At 38.9% G+C, this 18330-nt stretch overlaps 1 protein-coding gene across 2 annotated transcripts; it reads right to left on the bottom strand.

The window, feature by feature from the left end:
• Window positions 1-1894: 1894 nt before the first annotated feature.
• CUNH5orf46 (chromosome unknown C5orf46 homolog) lies at window positions 1895-17927 on the bottom strand. Of its 2 annotated transcripts, XM_040453398.1 has the most exons (4): window positions 17564-17922; window positions 11752-11887; window positions 6906-6963; window positions 1895-2880 (listed from the first exon to the last, which is right to left on the bottom strand). In XM_040453398.1, exons 1-3 carry the CDS (start codon window positions 17820-17822, stop codon window positions 6915-6917), a joined length of 444 nt encoding a protein of 147 aa, XP_040309332.1. In that variant the 5' UTR covers window positions 17823-17922; the 3' UTR covers window positions 1895-2880; window positions 6906-6914. The 2 variants fall into 2 exon arrangements, with proteins under 2 accessions (XP_040309332.1, XP_040309323.1); XM_040453389.1 differs by lacking the exon at window positions 6906-6963 and having other exon boundaries at window positions 17564-17927.
• Between the last annotated feature and the right edge of the window lie 403 nt (window positions 17928-18330).

Below are 18330 nucleotides of genomic sequence, written 5' to 3'. Positions count from 1 at the left end.
ACAAAGAAACTCTGATAGGACATGCCTCTCAAAAAAAAAAAAAAAAAAAAAAGGCAGTAAACTGATTATTGTAGCTACAAGAAATATATTTCCGAGGCACAAAGTAAGTACCCAGAATCTGAAAAGGGATTTCTGGGTCACATTTGTTGTGGAAAAGCAGTCTGCATGTCAGATGATGACTATAATAGAAATCTTGGGTAATTTAGCTTAAGAGGATGTGATACTTGTAGTTAACAGTCTCCAAATGATCAATAAAATAAAAAGGCAAATTGTGAAATGGGAGAAAACATTTGCAAATTCTGTATCTGATAAGGGGTTGATATCCAAAATACATAAGGAACTCCTACAGCTCAATAGCAAAAATGAAACAAGTAATTTGATTCAAAAGTGGGCAAAGGACCTGAATAGACATTTTTCTAAAGAAGATACATAATGTTCAACCTATATGAAAAGGTACTCAACATCACTATTTATCAAGGAAATGAAAATCAAAATCACAATATTACCTCACACCTGTTAGAATGGCTATTATCAAAAGATAAGAGATAACAAGGACCGACAAGGATGTGGAGAAAAGGGAACACTTGTTCACTGCTGGTGGGAATGTAAACTGGTAAGGCCACTGTGGAAAACAGTATGGAGGTTCCTCAAAAAATTACAGATAGAACTACCATCTGGCAATCTCACTTTTGAGTATATATCCCAAGGAAATGAAATCAATATCTTGAAGAAATATAGGTACTCCCATGTTTACTGCAGCCATTATTTACAATAGCTTGGATATGGAAACAATTTAAGTGTCTTGATGTATTAGTGGATAAAGAAATGTAACACACAGACATACACACACAGTGGAATATTATTCAGCCTAAAAGAAAGAAAATCCTGCCACTTGCAACTATATGGATGACTCTTGAGAGCATTATGCTAAGTGAAATAAGTCAGGCAGAGAAAGACAAATACTGTATGATCTCATTTACATGTGGAATCTTAAAAAAAAAATGGAACTCATAGAAATAGAGAGTAGATTGGTGGTTGCCAAGAGTAGGGAGGTGGTGGGAGAAATAGGTGAAGGTTGTCGAAGGGTACACACTTCAAGTTATAAGAACAATAAATTCTGGGGATATGATGTACAGCATAGTGACTGTAGTTAACAATACTGTATCATGTACTTACATGTTGCTAAGAGAGTAGATCTTAAACATATTCACTCCAAAAAAAAAATGATAACTATGTAAGTGATAGATGTGTTAACTGTTATGCCCAGAATTCGTGATCCCCAAAGACCACTAGGGAGCCGAGTCCGATGCAAAAGCAAAAGAGCCTTTATTCAAGCTAGCTCGAGCTCAATCCCCTACCTGCACCGACGCAACGGTGAGATACCAGGGAGAGGAGTTTCAAAAGGACAAAGGTTTTATTGGGGCCTAGGGGCAGTTGGTGAGGTAATGGCTATGGCCTCAGCCGATTGGCTGGGGAAGGGTCCGAGTCCTGTTAGGCAGGTGGGGGGGGGGGGTTACTCAAGGGGAGGAGGTGTGGCCAAGGTGAAGGACACAGAACAAGATGGAGTCGCCGGCATAGGCCCGCCCTTTCATTAACTAAGCTTATGCTTATAATAATTTAGCAATATATATGTATATCAAATCATCACGTTTGTACCTTACACTTCCACTATGTTATATGTCAGTAATATATCAGTAAAGCTGGAAAAAAAGAAGAAATTGGCACAGTCTCTGGAAAATGCAGAAGGTGGCTTGTCTGAATTTATTGCTGAGAGTGTATTTTCAGTATTTTGAACGTGTATTTTCATTATTTTGTAGGTGTTCACTCTTTGTTTAGTTACCTATATTATTAAAGTCTCTTTTTGCTGCATGCAAACATATTCTGGCTATTAAAATAGGAAACAAGACAAACAAAAGATTTATTGAAACACTGGAGTCACTTTCAGAGCCGGAGTGCTTTGGAAGGACCAGTCTCAGCATATCTTGTGAGAACTCATTAGCAGTAGTACAGAGATCCTATATTCTAGATCTGTAATTATCATCAGCTCCATGATTTCAGTCTGGTCTTAACTCTCCACATCAATAATTCTGGAAGAATCTTTCTGGCTCCACTGGGTCAAGTTTTACAGGCATTCGATTCTCTATGACCTAGTGGGCAAGAGTGACAGCAATGGCTACTGGGGACCTGCCTCTGTGTGATGAGGTGGTGAGCAAATATAAGAGCTGCACTAGACTATTCGAGGACTCTTCCATCCCTGACACTCTATGCTATTCTTTGAGAATTATAAAGACTATCTGGAACAGTAATAATCTAGTTAGTTAAAAAAAAATGTTGGTTTTTAGTTTACCTAGCCCAGGAGAATAGGCTCAGATGTATTTGAAAGACTTTGCAAAAGGATAGATGAAGCTGTTAACTCTGAAACTTCATATTTTTTTAGGAGTTAGAGTTTGTTCTTTGGAGTCCGTTTCAAATTCCTTTTTTGTCATTTACTGATTGTGTGACTTTGGACTTGTTACTTTATCTGAGCTTTGACTTTCTTATTTTGAACCATTCTTTGATTATTCTGGCCAATAATCACTTTTATATATTTTATATTTTTTGCATCATTAAACTTTAAGGATGCTCAGGAAAGTTACTACCACCAACAACAAAAATCTCATTTAAATAGGGTATGTGACCCCTAAGAGGACACATGTCCTCTGACTTCTAGAGGCAAGAAGGCAAAATCAGGATGTTCAGAATAAGCTGTATTTGGTTGAGCCAGGTCCTGAATCCTGAGAACTTGCTTGGAGCTGCTTTGGGGCCTCGGACTCCTGAAGCAGAACTGGAAAAGCAGGATTTGCTCCCCTTGGGTTATTCTGGAGCCATGTTGGGTGTGTCCTTAGAAATACAAGCCAGATAGAGGGAAACAATTACCAGCTATAGAGGGTTTAAGATTTAAGAAAAATACAGAGTTTCTAATCTTTAACATTTGCATGCCTCCACACTTTAAAATGGGAGATGATTTATAATGAAACCAACTATAATACATATTTGAGGAAATAAGCAACAACAACAAAAATGAAAATACAAGATATATGTGGTAAGGATGAGCAACAAGGATGAAGGGAGAATGCTCACAGGTTAAACTCAGAGATGAAATGAGTCATCAGTTTCACTTTGAGTTTCTGGATAGACATGAAAAGAAAATGAAAGAAATAGACCATGCGACAAAAATCTTAGAAAAGAAGCAGTTTTTAGGGAGGACAATTTTTTTTTCCTCTAAATTTTGCAGGAGGCTTTTCCCATAAGACGTCATGGAGTGGTTATTAAGTAAAGTCATGCCCAGCTGCGGTTTTGCTCATCAGCTGCATGAGCATTAAATGTATTTAGTGCCCCCCTCCCCCTGCCCCCACACACGTCCAGTGTATTTATTCCCAGGTCCCTCCCTTGGAAGTTCTGACTCAGCAAGTCTAAACATGTGATCTACTGGGTCCATAGTATATTTTTTCTTGATTGAAAACATGTAATTAGAAATTAAGATTCAGAAAGTACTTTCCTAATTTTTATTTCTTTTGATAATAGCCTAGTGAGGTTCATCAGATTTTTTTTTTTTAATAAGAAAGGTAATTTATACCTTAAGGTGTCTAGTGACTTAAGACACTAGGGGACTTGAATCCTTATGATTCATTTCAAGTGATGCTGGACAACAGGAAATATGATTTTAAGTCTATTAAGATAAAGAAGTTTTACCAATGTGATTGAGGAGAGGTTGGGAGGGTCTCAGATTAGTTAAGTGTCCAGTCTATTGGATGATTTGCTTTTGAGACCTTGCCCCACTTTGTTCATCATCTGAGAATGTGAGCAGAGGTTCACCTTCTTGGTAAAGATCTTTTAATGCCCACTCCTTTTTCCAGGTGTTTCTCCTTATCTCCTTCCTCCAAGGCATGTCCAAGGCACTTTTATACATAACTGTATCGTTTCCCTCCACAGTCCTGGGGTACACTGTCCCAACTGATAGCCCAGACTATCGACTTCTCAATGGCTGGACATCATTATTTATCTTGATAGTACTGGCAGAATAGTAGGTACCGATGAAATAAGCACTAAAAGAATAAAATATGTAAGAAAGGGGCATATGTTGTAGAAGGAAGATGGGATATCTATGTATCTATTTATCTATCTTAATTTAGGGAATATGTAGAACTTTGGCCACATTTTGTATACTGGGGCATTGCTGTGAGTCACTTAATTCTAAAGTGGTGACTTGATTTTGATTAGATGTGGCAATTATCATACATGTGCAACTTTTAAAGCTACTTATTAAATGCACAGTCACTATTGTTTAAAGAGACACTCCTGACCAAACCATTCAAAATGTAATCTTTGCCTTAGAGGCTTCCTTCTTTCTAGCCCAATTTTTTAATATCCCTAATTGAGCCATTCCTCCCAGCCCATTAGAGCATCTATAATTGCTTCATGAATCTACTCAAAGTTTTTTTTATACACAGTTAAAAAAAAAATCTGGCATTAAGATCTGGAACAATTAAGTTCCCAAGATTTTTAACATTTTCATAAGGAGTAAAGTGAAACTCAAGGAGGCCAATAGACAACCAGGAAGTAGCCAAGTTAGAATTTGAACTTATTTTTTCTCTGTGTCTTCTGCTCTTACTAACCCTTCATATTGCCTTGTCTGTTGGACTGGCTTATACACTGAACTGCTAGGGTATCACTCTAAAGATTAAGGGTGTGGGTACCAATGGGTAGAGGTGTATCCCAGCAGCCTGAATGAAATCAGCTAAGGGGTCAGGACACCTGCAACAAGAGGTAGGCTATTCCCTGAGATGATGGAAACAGAAACATGCAAACATAAGTGAATGTTTTTAGAAACTTAGCTGGCTTTGGCATGAGAATCAGATATGTCTGGGTTGGGCTTGTTTTGATTCTAATGCCCAGGACTGACTTCTGTCCTTAGAAGCTCATGGAGAAGAGTGGGCTAAGTCCCTGAGTAATCTGATAGTAGGTTGCTGAGCTTACATTACTAAGACCTAGGTTAGGAAATGAAGACAGTAGGGAAAAGGAGGATTCCTAGACAAGATACGAAATAGAAGTTGAGAAAGGCCATGCTTCCTGGAGATGCATGTAAGGTAACTCAGTTAACCAAAGGTGTAGTGTTTTATTTCTATGGGAAACTTGAAGGCCTGTGTAAGATCACATAGTGTTTTCAAGTGCCTCCTCCTACAATGGTCTCTGCTGTCCACTAGCACAACTGCTTAGTAACAGAAGGCACACCCCAGAATGAGGCTGCCTATGTTCACATCTTTCCCTCTTCCCTTACTAACATGGCCATGTTAGTGACCTGGTCACATTCTTACAAAATTAAAGAAGAGGAAGAATACCATGTCATAGTGGTGTTTGAATTAAATTAGGTACTACATACATGACACTCGGCTTAATGCCTAATACAGAGTAAGTACTCAGTTCATGCTAGCTGCTGATATAATATTTACCTTCCCAGCTATATCATTTCTGTTTTGATATTTCTGTCTTTTCAGGAAAGAATAGAATAAGGAGAGAGCAGGTGTTTCTGAGCGCTCAGACTATACTGCTTGTAGTTCCCCCTTATTTGTGGTTTTGCTTTCTGTGGTTCCAGTTACCCACAGTCAACAGAGGTCTGGAAGCAGATCCTCTTCTGATATAATGTCAGATCATCAACAGAAACCTAACACTGTATCACAGTGCCTGTGTCATTCACCTCACTTCATCTCATCTTGTAGCCATTTCATCATCTCACATCATCAAAAGATGAGGAAGGGGGAGTACAGTACAATAAGATTTTCTGAGAGAGAGAGAGAAACCACATTTACATAACTTTTCTTGCAGCATATTATAATTCTTCTATTTTATTATTAGTTACTGTTGTTAATCTGTTACTGCGCCTAATATGTAAATTAAACTTTATTATAAGTAAGCATGTAGAGGAGAAAACATATATCTGGGATTTGTACTATCTATGGTGTCAGGTGTCCCCTGGCATCTTGGAATGTATCCCTCACAGATAAGGGGGGACTACTCTAAATACAACTATATGGGACTAGAGAGCTTGTTAGTCTTTTCTCCTGGAATGAGGTTCAGCAGAGCTCACTCTTCTCATGAGTAACTAATTGCACGATTACATGGGCCCTTCTATTTTAGTGCATACACTCCCCTCACGTCATAGGTGCTATGTGCGCAAGGCAAGTTACTGATAGCATTGTAGCAGGACCAGGTCTCCTAACTCCCAGTGCTTTCTTGTTTCTTCCCATAGTTGGGCCTCCTCTCTTAAGATAATCTTATTAGGTCAGTGACTTTATGGTGATAAAAAATACTTCTATTTAAAATTAATTTTAAGAAACTATTGCATGGGCGCCTGTCCACCTAATGGACAGTACAGGTCTAGAAGTCCAACACATGTAGCTCTAGTCCTTTGGGAACTCTTGGGATTCAATGAGAAACCTCAGTATCCTGATAATAATGTACGTGTTTGTGATTAAGATTGTCTGAATGGAGGGGACAGTCCAACCAATAATGATGTTGGTTAAGCGTCCAACTCTTGATTTCGGCTCAGGTCATGATCTCACGATTCATGGGATGGAGCCCCACATCGGGCTCTGTGCTGTCAGCTTAGGATTCCCTCTCTCCCTCTCTCTCTGCCCCTTTCCTGCATATGCTCTTGCTCTCTGTGATCTCTCTCTCAAAATAAATAAATAAACATTTTAAAAAAATTGAAAAAAGAAACGAAAGCGAAAACAAACCAAAAAAACCCCGCTTTTTCTGCTTATAAGTAAGCATGGGGGTGCCCAAATCAATTGAATAAAATAAGACAGATCCTTTTTCTTTGTTAAATATTCTATTATTTTAGTTGTAAATTGTAAGTTAAGAATCACCTGGGGAAGTCACTTTGCTGAATGTTCTCCTTGTTTATCATCAAATTCCATAAATCCTCTTGAAAAATAAAAGAAAGAGAAAAAAGTGGATTATGATTGAGATTAAGCAAGAATATTAGAATGATCACTAGAATGTCTTATAATGTTTGAGCCACTATTTTTTTCTGCAGATTTTCCAATGTCATAAATAAAATAAGATTTAAGACTTCCATAACATTTGTAGTTTGCAAGCTATTTATGCACGATTATCTCTTTCAATTTGCCAACAAATCTATTCATGGGTGTCTATTCACATATAAATTGTATAAGACAGATATTTTGGTGTATTTGTTTAGTAATATATCCCCAGTAACTAGAACAGTGCCTGGCATATAGTATAAATGAATAAATGTTGGAATTAAATATTGAATAAATGGATAAATTAATTTTTATCTCATATGGTATATGAAAAAACTTCTAAAGCTCAAAGAGATTTAACAACCTGTCCCAGACACATGGCTGATAAATGGCAAAGCAAAGTCTAAAACTGGGATCTCCAGGATCTGAGGTTAGTATTAGAACCATTAGGGGCGCCTGGGTGGCGCAGTCGGTTAAGCGTCCGACTTCAGCCAGGTCACGATCTCGCGGTCCGGGAGTTCGAGCCCCGCGTCAGGCTCTGGGCTGATGGCTCAGAGCCTGGAGCCTGTTTCCGATCCTGTGTCTCCCTCTCTCTCTGCCCCTCCCCCGTTCATGCTCTGTCTCTCTCTGTCCCAAAAATAAAATAAACGTTGAAAAAAAAATTTTTTAAAGAACCATTGTACTGAAAAGATAAAGATGATTAAAATGTGGCCTGTGAGGAGTTTACAGTCTAGTGGAAAAAATAGACACAATCAGATACAAGTAATTTCAAACAACTAGAGGGAAAGAAAATCGATGTGAAAGTTCCTACAAAGCATAATGAAATCCAAAGTATGAATACCTGCATGTTGTAATCGTAGGGGTCTGTGATGTCTTCATAGAGCTTGTCTTTGAATTGGACTTTAGAAAATGATTAGACTTTCTAGGTAAACAGAATGGAGTTGGAGTTGGGGACCAGACCTTGTTGGCAGACAGAAGAGCCATGTGCAAACATGTTAGGGGTTTATACATACATGACCGGTTCTGAAACAAATCATTTGTCATTAGGGGCATCGGGTGTTTGACTTCAGGAGTGAGATATGCAATTGATTGGCTTCAGGGAAGAACATTTAACACCAGTTGAATGCATTTGTTCTGATTTTGTAGGCTGTGGAAATTCAAGAAAAAAGGTTTCAAGAATGACGGTGATGGAACCCAATTTGTGTTTTTACTGTATAACTCTGGTAATAAGCAGAGGATGGTTTGGAGTGAGGACAGACAGAAACGGTGGAACTCACCATAAATCTAATAAAAAGAACTCAGTAAAGAGGTGATGAAGGACTCCACCAGGCCAACTAGTCAGTGGAGTTGAAGAAAAGGAATGATACAGGAGAAAAATTTAGAAGTAGAATATTCAGCAATGTGATGAAGGTGGTGACAAGCAAGAAAGATCCACAAGGACCCTGAGGTTTCTGGATTCCAGGTGGGTGGGGATGTGACATGTGAGGAGATAAGGAACATGTGAAGAGGAGCAAGTTTGTGGGGTGATGGGTTTGGGGAGCAGTTGTAGCAAGCAATTAATCATTTCAGTCTGTAGCTCAGAAAAAAGAAGGCAATAGACATCTGATTTTGGAAGTCATTGGATTCCAATACTACCCATGTGAAAACCCATGCAGGTTACATTTGGAGCTTTGAAGAGAAATATTTAAGGGGAAGATACATAAAGAAAAGCCCTATAAAAAGAATGAGAAAGAGTGGCTAGAGGTAGGGAGAGAAACAGGAAAATGCCATGTCATGGAAACCCAGCAGGTGAGGGGAAATTCACAACAATTGGAGCCTTTGGAGGGGGGGGGGGGGTCAGAAGAATTAAGAATATGTATATTTTTCAGAACAGTGGTGACCAGAATCCAGTTCACATGGCTCTAAAGTAATCCAGAGTGGAGAAGGTGAGCTATTGTATTCACTGTCCTGAAAGCACATATCTAGTATTTTTACGTGCCTGACACACTACTTAGGCATCAAGATATGGAGTAAATAAAGACAATTCTCATTTTTATCAAGTACCTCATTCCTGTCATTCTGTCTTTCTACTCAAATCTCAGAGTCTTTTAAGACCCAGATTGCATCTCATCTTTGCTATAAACATACCCCTAAGTGTCCTGGTATCAACCACAGCTCCTTTCTGTAGAAATTGCCTGTGATGTTTTGCTGACATTTATCTTATTTAGCATATTAGTCATTACTGCTTTTGCTGGGTCATCATACCATAAGGACTGCAAATCTTTGAGAAGGGATTTACATTTGAGTTTTTTCCTTCAAATTTCTGCCCCTACTTTGTGTATACTAAGTGCTTAGAAATACTTCTTGATGATCTCCTCCCACTCCCCATCCCCATCCTATCTATGGTCTTCCCTTGGACAAAGGACAGCTAGATTTTTCCCCTGAGCAAGGACTGCTATGTCTTTCAACAAAGATCCCCCAGGATTTCTCAGTCAAATTGCAGTAATAGGTTTTATATCTGATCTTGAAGATACCTTTCCTTAATTAATCAATTCAACAATTATTCACTAAGTGCCTCACTTAACCTATAAGGTACCGTGTTAGAGCCAGAAGCTAGTTAGATCTGGTCCCTATTTTCATATAGCCACATGATTGAAAATAAAGGTGGTGATATATGTTATAATTGCACTATAATTGCACAAGATAAAGTAATAGAAAACTAGGGAATGAAAGAAGATAGTGTTAATAAGAGTGATTATAGAATTGTTTTCTGAGGAGGTGACTTCTTAAGTTTATAAATTTTGAGAGAGAGAGAGAGAGAGAGAGAGAACACCAGCAGGGCAGGGGCAGAGAGAGAGGGAAAGAATCCCAAGCAGTCTCCATGCTGCCAGCATGGAGCCCGAGATCACGACCTGAGCCAAAATCAAGAGTTGGACACTCAACCAACAGAGCCACCCAGGCGCCCCTCTGAGGAGGTGACTTTTAGATGAGCTGCAGGACAAGCACTAGCTACAAGAGAAGGGAAGAGCCTTTTAGGCAGAAACGAAAGCAAGGTCAGAGAGCCTGAGATGGTTTTAAGTTCCAGAAACAGGAAAAACATCATTTGCATAGAAAACAATGAGGAACAGAGAAGATGGTTGAAGTGGAGTTGCTGCTCCTGAACCCTGAACTGACAGCAAGCAGTTCTCCAGTATTTCCAACAGTGAGCTTCCAGGGTTAACAGAGAAGAATAAAAGCAGTATTTTTTCATGTCTGGGGAATTCCCCAGGGAAGGAATAAAAAGAAATGTTGTTTCAACTCCTTGCTTGCTGTTGTTTTGATTTACAACAATAGGAATTCATCTGGAGTGTAATATGTACTTTGTACATAGTGGGCGTTGCTCCTGCTTGCTTGTCAGTTTCTTCTTGTTTACATTAACAGTCATTGTAACTCAGCAGTTGCAAAAGCAACCACAGTAGAAAAATAACAATGCAAAAATAAATATCTGTGAGTTTCAATAATTTGTGCATAAGGATGGTATGCAGAATCCTGCCCATCCACATGATAATATATTGGTCTAAGCAGATCACAGATTGCAACATGGCCCCTGATGATTTCTAAAGAGAAGTGATTCTTAATCTGTTATTGGTCATAGACCCCTTTGAGAATCTAATAAAAGTCAGAAGCATTTTCCTTAGAAAAATGCAAAGATGCACACTTACACAAAATGTGAATAAAAATTTAAAGGGTATGCGGACCATCAAGGCCCAGCATTGTAGTCCAGAGCATTTCAAAATTGATGGGATATCAGAATTACCAGAAAGCTTGTTCTCAAGTGTACCCTTAGCTTTGTCCTAGGAAGACACAAGATGGAATGAAGGAAAACTCATTTTGTATAAATTCTCCAGGAGAGTATAGACCACACATTGTCAAACTCTGCTTAGGGATCTAGGAAGGAGAGAATTAGAGGCAGAGACTCCATGAGGTGGAGATTGAAAGCACCTGGCAATTCAGAACAAACTGGATCCCAGAGAGCTGAAAGTGGGGAGATTACTGTGGGGCAAATAAGAACAGGGTGAAGTAGATGTGAAAATCAGAACCTGTGTAGACTGGAGTAAGATGTGTTAGGAGTTGTGTTCAGGGGCTCGGAAGCAGGTGGAGAACATTGGGAATATTATGGGCTGTATGCGCTGCCACCATGGCAATCCCTCATGATCAACACTCGTATGAGAGGTTCTCCAGATTGTCTCTGAGGAGAGATCAGCTAGTCTCTCTAACCCTCTTGAGTTTCTCAAACTAGAAAATAAAGGCGGGACTCACCACATGTATCACTAATGAACACATCACTACCCACCACCTTCACCAAAGAATTACAGTGCCTGCCCGGGTGGGTCCTTTATTCCTTTAACTTTACAGATGAGGAAACTGAGGCACTCAGCGAGGGAGGGCCTTGCTCAAGGTCACCCAGCCAAGTAGCACATGTGTCAAGACCAGAACCTGGCTTTCTGTTCCCTGGTCCAGTACACTTCCTCCTTCCTACTTGGTCTCGAGATTAAAAATATTTTACGGAAGCCCTTGTTGGAAATGCGTACACTCCAAAAGAGTTCAGGGAAATTCATTCAGATGCAAATATATCTCAAGATAGGGCAATACTTTTCAACTCAAATAATACATTGTCATGCACCACAGTTTTGTTTCTCATTCATTTTAATGCAATGTGGTCATTACCAACAGCAAACTGGACAAAAGCAAGGTTTGTCACAGTGCTTACGTGCTCCTCGTCATGGAGCGGAGGATGAACTCCACTGCATTCTCAATGATCTCTGTGCCCAAGAGGTTTAGGAATTTTGGAAAATCTGGCTCTGTTTTTTTGTCTGAGTCATCTGGCTTGTCATCTGGTTTGTCATCTGAAAAACAAAACAGAATCTCAGAAGTGATTCTCTGCAACAAGAAAGGGTAGCCTGTTTTCTTTGAAGGGAACCCTTAGACCGCTTTTTACCCCCTTTCATTAATTATACAGCCTCGTACAGTTATATTTGTTGAACATTTAATGCCTGCCTGGCCGAAGTCATCACATGCATCATCTCAGTTGTTCCTAAAAACAACAGGTGTCGATACTTAGGTAGACGTTGATTTCCTTTCTGGTTGAGAAAATTGAAGCTCATGGAAGTTAAGTAACTTGTCCACAGTTAAGCAGCCAGTTCCAGCATTGAAATACAGAATGCCCATTTTAATGTACTTTTCTCCATGCAATCCCGGCAAGCGGTAATGAGAATAATGATGGCATAATAACGGGTAGCATTTATTGAGCATATACCTATGTCAGACAAGCTAATATGTTGTTACATCATTTTATTCTCACAGCAGCCCTGTGAGGTAGGCAAAACTCTTATCTCAAGTTTAAGTTCAAGAAGTGGAAGTTGAGAGAGGTTTACGAGCTGGTTCAAAGTCACAGAGTTAGTAAGCAGCCAAAACAGAATTCAATCCCATGTCTGACTAGTACTAACATCTGGATTTGTAAGCACTCTGTGCAGAACTGCATAATGCCCCCCCCACCTTATTAACGATAGAAATATCTTTGTTTCTTTATATTGTCTAATTTTTCTACCACAGAGATTACTTATAAAATACAAGTTATCAACAACAAAAATGAGCTGAATAGCCTTTGACAGCAAAGCTACGATCTAACCACAAGTGTAAGATTGAAAGTAGAATAATAAGGATGATGACAAGGAGAAATTCTATCATTTGTACATCATTTTATAGTTCTGTAAATATGACTTTCTAAATGCTGTGTGATTTTACCCTTGACCAGTCTTACAAGGGATGCAGTTCTTAGTTCACTGGACTAAGAAACTGAAAGGATTAAGTGACTTGCAGGAGACCTCGCAAATAGCAAGAGAAGATGGAACTATAAATTCAGGTTTCTTACCCTTCACTTTTAATCAAGTGCCTTTTGCAAGGAGGACCAAGGGTCCAAGGAGTGAGGTTGGTGACATGCAAGTTCCCTTGGGGCGTTTTGGCTTTGCTTAGTGGTCTCACTGGTTCAGGAGATTCAAAGTAATGGAAGAGTGGCAGTTAGTAGCTTCAAGTGGACTCCCCTCTGGACGCTGGTGCCAGGATAAAGTGGGATTTTTGTCTTTTAGTTTTAGTGTAGCCTCACACATAGTGTTGCCAGATTCAGTAAATAAAAATACAGGATACCCAATTAAATGTCAGATACACAACAATTTTTTTGAATTTTGGTATAAGAATGACCATGCAATATTTAGGTCATATTTAAACTAAAATTGTGGGGTATCTGGGTGGCTCAGTGGGTTAAGCGTTCGACTTCAGGTCATGATCTCCGCGGTTTGTGAGTTTGAGTCTGAGTCCCTCATTGGGCTCTGTGCTGACAGCTTGGAGCCTGAAGCCTGCTTCACATTCCGTGTCTCTTTCTGTCTCTCTGCCCCTCCCCTGCTCTCTCTCTCTCTCTCTCTCTCTCAAAAATAAATAAACATTAGAAGATTATTCATTGTTTATCTGAAATTCAGATTAGACTGGGTGTCCTGTATTTCACATGGTAACCCCACCACAAGTTTTGATTCAAAGAGTTCCAACATCTAGGCACTGTTCCCCAACTCTGAATGAAGGAGACATAACTAGCTTTTAGTGTGGAGGCTGTCAAAAATTATGTTAGAAGGCTTGCATCTGTATTGTATCCTAAAATAGAAACTCTTAGTCAAAACATGTGGCTTTCAATTTTGCAAACATTTGTTGTTTACTATGCCACAAGAAAAGATTTGATAGGAGCACCAGACTGGGACCTATAACCAAAATCAGTATACCAATTACTTATTCATTCAGCTGTTAATGTTTTCATTAAGTATTTTTTTTCAGCTTACTATTAGGTACATAGCATATGCTAAGAGTTGAGATATGAATGAACATACTAGACATGATCCTTACATAAAGTGCAGGGCCACCTCAGTGACCAGAATTGCTCTCTGTTCTCATCACTGGAAGAAGGAAAGATAATGCCAACTGAGCAGGTACTGGGATTGTGTTTTCATGATGTGCCTTAATCTTTATTTAGTTCAGTGAAGGTATTAACAGTTTTATAGAAGAGAAAACAGGTGCTCAGAGAAGTTAAATGACTCACCTAAAATCATACATCTAGAATGTGGTTGAGCCAGGGTTTGAACCTAAATTGTTTTAACTACACAGAGCACATTATCTACATGATATAATACTATCTTCAAGCAGTTTCCCCTGAAGACATTTACCAGGTACAAAACAGCAATTCCTTGCATGAAAAGTGAGTTCCTTTTTCCCGTGTTGCTATATGGTTACTTGCATAATAAGTTAATTTTATTGACTTTTTATTTTAATACGACACAAAATGCTAGCCTGTCAATATGCAAAGAGCCCTAGTTTGGAATATGTGTGAAGTTTGGATCATAGGCCCCAGTCCTTGAACCACATCTATATTAGGAGGTTTTAGAGTATGATGGACCATATGTTTTGGAGTCCTATATACTTGAGTTTGATTCTTGTCTTCAACAAAAAAAAAATCCACCATGGAACCTTGCACACAATTCTTAAATACTTTGTCTCTCAATTTATTCATTGTGTTATTGTCAAGATTGAAAGATATTTTATATATCTTTCACATGTAAAATATCTATGAAATGTGTATATATATATATATGTGTGTATATATATATATATATATATACATATATATATATATACACACATATATATACACATACATACACTACTTATCACAGTACCAGGCCCAAGGTAAGTCCACAATAAATGCTTGCTGTATTATCATGAATATATATTATATATAATATAATGGGTGCATATATATAATAAATTATATATAATATATAATAATGGGTACATATATTATGAACTATAATGTTAATAATAATAGTAGCAACAAAATGATTAATATTAGCTTTTTCCTGTAGTGCTTTAGGAGATTATGAAAATTTAAAAAAGTGGTTAAAATATTAAGAAATTTGAAAATGTTGAAAAACAGAAAAACAATAAAAATCAAATTTGAAATACTGTAAACAAACTATTAAAGCTAATAGCAGAATATTTTTTCTTTTCAAATATAATATGGACTGGCCTTTATTTACATTAACTACTTGGTTGAGTTTTTCAGTCAATGTAATTATAAAGTTCTGAAAAAAATACAGTGCTGCTGATATTTGTATAGTGTTTATTGTTTACAAAGTGATTATAAAGGCATATTCATTTGACCAGGTGAAGTTGATTGTTGTCCCATTTTACAGATGAAGAAACTGAGGTTCAAAGCAGTGAACTGATTGAACCAGTTTTAGGGTTTATGAGAGACAGCTGGGGACTGGTCCTTAGGCTATAAATCTCACCTTTCACTTTGCTGTGTTGATTACTTAAGGAGTTGATGGACCCGGTAGTGTCTGAGGCCACCTCTTTGGTAATTCTGTTATAAATCTTTTTTTCTTAATTTTTGTTAATGTTTTATTTATTTTTGACAGAGAGAGGAGAGAGAGAGAGAGAGAGAGTACAAGTGGGGAAGGGGCAGAGAGAGAAGGAGACACAGAATCTGAAGCTGGCTCCAGGCTCTGAGCTGTCAGCACAGAAGCCCAACGCGGGGCTTGAACTCATGAACCATGAGATCGATCGTGACCTGAGCCAAAGTTGGACGCTTAACCAGCTGACCCACCCAGGTGCCCCTGTGATAATTTCATTAGAGTGTGTGTCTGTATATTGTGCTGGTGGACTGTGGGTGGCTGAGGGTGTTGAGTTCTGCCAAGTTACATTTAGAAAAGCAAAAGGCTCTGTTACTAAATATTTGCACTGGCTTTGTTTTCTGACCTATCCTTCTGAATTGAGACCAGTCAAGAGCTCACCATATTCTGCAGGCCAAAAGTAATGAGAATTTTGCAAGCTGCCTTGTGGTCCCCTATATCCTTGGAATAAATGTGGGTGGCTCAGTCCTGTTAAGCATCTGAGTCTTGACCTTGGCTCAGGTCATGATCTCACTGTTTGAGATCAAGCCCACGTCAGGCTCTGTGTTGACAGTGCTGAACCGGTTTGGGATTCTCTCTCTCCCTTCTCTCTCTGCCCCTTCCCTGATGTTGCTCTCTCTCTCAAAATAAATAAATAAATATTAAAAAAATAAATCTTTAAATAAGAAGTAGGCACTTAATGATAACGGACAGAATGGAGGGACTGGGGATTTCAGACCCAGGCATGCCACGTCTACCTGTGTCTATACCCAAGTGACTTTCCTTCTGCATGTTTTGTCTGTCAGCCTGCCAAAGGAGCATGATAAAACTTGGCATTTTTACTTAAGAGAATTATTATGAAAATCAAATGAGATAATATGTGATAACAATAGCAGTTAATATTTATTGGGTGCTTATTAGGGACCGGATGTTTTTACAGTTTTTGTCTCTAATTTTCATGATAACTTTATGAGAAAGTTAACTATTGATATTCCCTTCAACGTGTGAGGTCCAGACAGGTTAACTAACATGCCTGAAGTTAGATTTCTGATTAATGGTAGAACCAGGCCTAGGAGTCTTACTCCAGAGTATACATTTTTTTTCCCTCCGAACATTATTAGTTAGAATCATCAAAAAATAAATTCCCCTCCCGGCTGTCAAGAAATTTATAATATGATAGTGTCGCGGTATCACATGACTACATAAGAAAAAAGGTCATTCCAAACTTCATTCATTCACTGAGGGTAGAGGCTGTAATTGAAGCACATTTGAATAAAAATCCTTTCTTTTTGTTAGAAGATCTGCCTCTTGGGGGACTTTAACACTCCACTTACAGAAATGGATAGATCATCTAGACACATGGTCAATAAAGAAACAAGGGCCCTGAATGATACATTGGATCAGATGGACTTGACAGATATATTTAGAACTCTGCATCCCAAAGAAACAGAATATACTTTCTTCTCAAATGCACATGGAACATTCTCCAAGATAGATCACATACTGGGTCACAAAACAGCCCTTCATAAGTATACAAGAATTGAAATCATACCATGCATACTTTCAGACCACAATGCTATGAAGCTTGAAATCAACCACAGGAAAAAGTCTGGAAAACCTCCAAAAGCATGGAGGTTAAAGAACACCCTACTAAAGACTGAATGGGTCAACCAGGCAATCAGAGAAGAAATTAAAAAATATATGGAAACAAATGAAAATGAAAACACAACAATCCAAAGCTTTGGGATGCAGCAAAGGCAGTCCTGAGAGGAAAATACATTGCAATCCAGGCCTATCTCAAGAAACAAGAAAAATCCCAAATACAAAATCTAACAGCACACCTAAAGGAAATAGAAGCAGAACAGCAAAGACAGCCTAAATCCAGCAGAAGAAGAGAAATAATAAAGATCAGAGCAGAAATAAACAATATAGAATCTAGAAGATCTGCCTCTTGTCTCCTAGTCCAGTGCTCTTTCTGCATTGCCCAAAGTCCCCTTCCCCCCTCTCCCCTTTACGTTCTGGAGCAGTGCTGCCACCTCCCTGCAATCCTGGCTGACAGTGCACAAGGTATGAGTTGCGGTCAGAAGCACTTACCTGCCTGGCAAGTCAGGATTAAGACCAGTAGTCCCAGGACAATCGTCAGCCGTAGTGCTGACACAGCCATGCTTGTAGCACTGGGTATCTGTGCAGATAAATCATTCAGATGCACCCGAAGACTTCCTCCATTTATAGGGCATTTATAGGTGACATCACCTGCTATGGAATTTAGGTTGTTGCTCAAGATATCTGCGCAGCTTGCTGTTGGATCTCTACTGATGAACCCTGCCCTGTCTTTTAAACCAAAGTTTTTCATATAGGGGAAGAAAACCCCTGTTGATTTTTCTACTGTGTATTTTATAAACAGCACTGGAGTAACTCTTTTAGAGAGACTCCCAGTGCCAGCATTGATGATTCGATAGTTATCAGGCAGAGTTACAATGCAGGGCCAGGGAGGAAGCAACAAATCAGATTGGTGAGGTGTGCCTCCTCCCCTATCCCCCTCCCTGTGCACTCTGCTTATTTTCCCATGCTCTGAACTAATTGCTTGTCCGCACATGGGCACGCCCATTCACACCCTCATGTCTTTACCTCATGTTCTTTAGTTTTCCCTGGACATCCTCCCCATCACCTCCCTTAGAGCATTTCTACTTATTCCTCTGGCTCAGGTTTACATGCCCCCTTCCCTGGGAAACCTTCCTGATGATGATGATTCCACCCCACTCCAGACAGTTGCTCTATTGTTTGCCTTCTAGAACCCTGGCATGTTGTTTGAGAACTAAGTATTTGAGTTCTCTTCTTCTTTGGTCCATGTATCAAAGGGC

Source organism: Herpailurus yagouaroundi, unplaced genomic scaffold (assembly GCF_014898765.1).
Source record: "Herpailurus yagouaroundi ecotype Mexico unplaced genomic scaffold, PumYag 29, whole genome shotgun sequence".
NCBI lineage: Eukaryota > Metazoa > Chordata > Mammalia > Carnivora > Felidae > Herpailurus > Herpailurus yagouaroundi.
Note: the sequence above shows the minus strand (reverse complement) of the source record. Positions and strands in the feature narration are given on the sequence as shown.

Bases quoted from the DNA above. Each gene is read 5' to 3' on its own strand.
- CUNH5orf46 (XM_040453389.1), bottom strand. From the start codon at position 17,822: ATGAAAAACTTTGGTTTAAAAGACAGGGCAGGGTTCATCAGTAGAGAT. The intron at 11,888-17,563 runs GTAAGTGCTTCT...TTTGTTTTTCAG, and splicing joins AATCCTGACTTGCCAGGCAG to ATGACAAACCAGATGACAAG. The intron at 2,881-11,751 runs GTAAGCACTGTG...TGTATTTCTAAG, and splicing joins CGCTCCATGACGAGGAGCAC to GACACACCCAACATGGCTCC.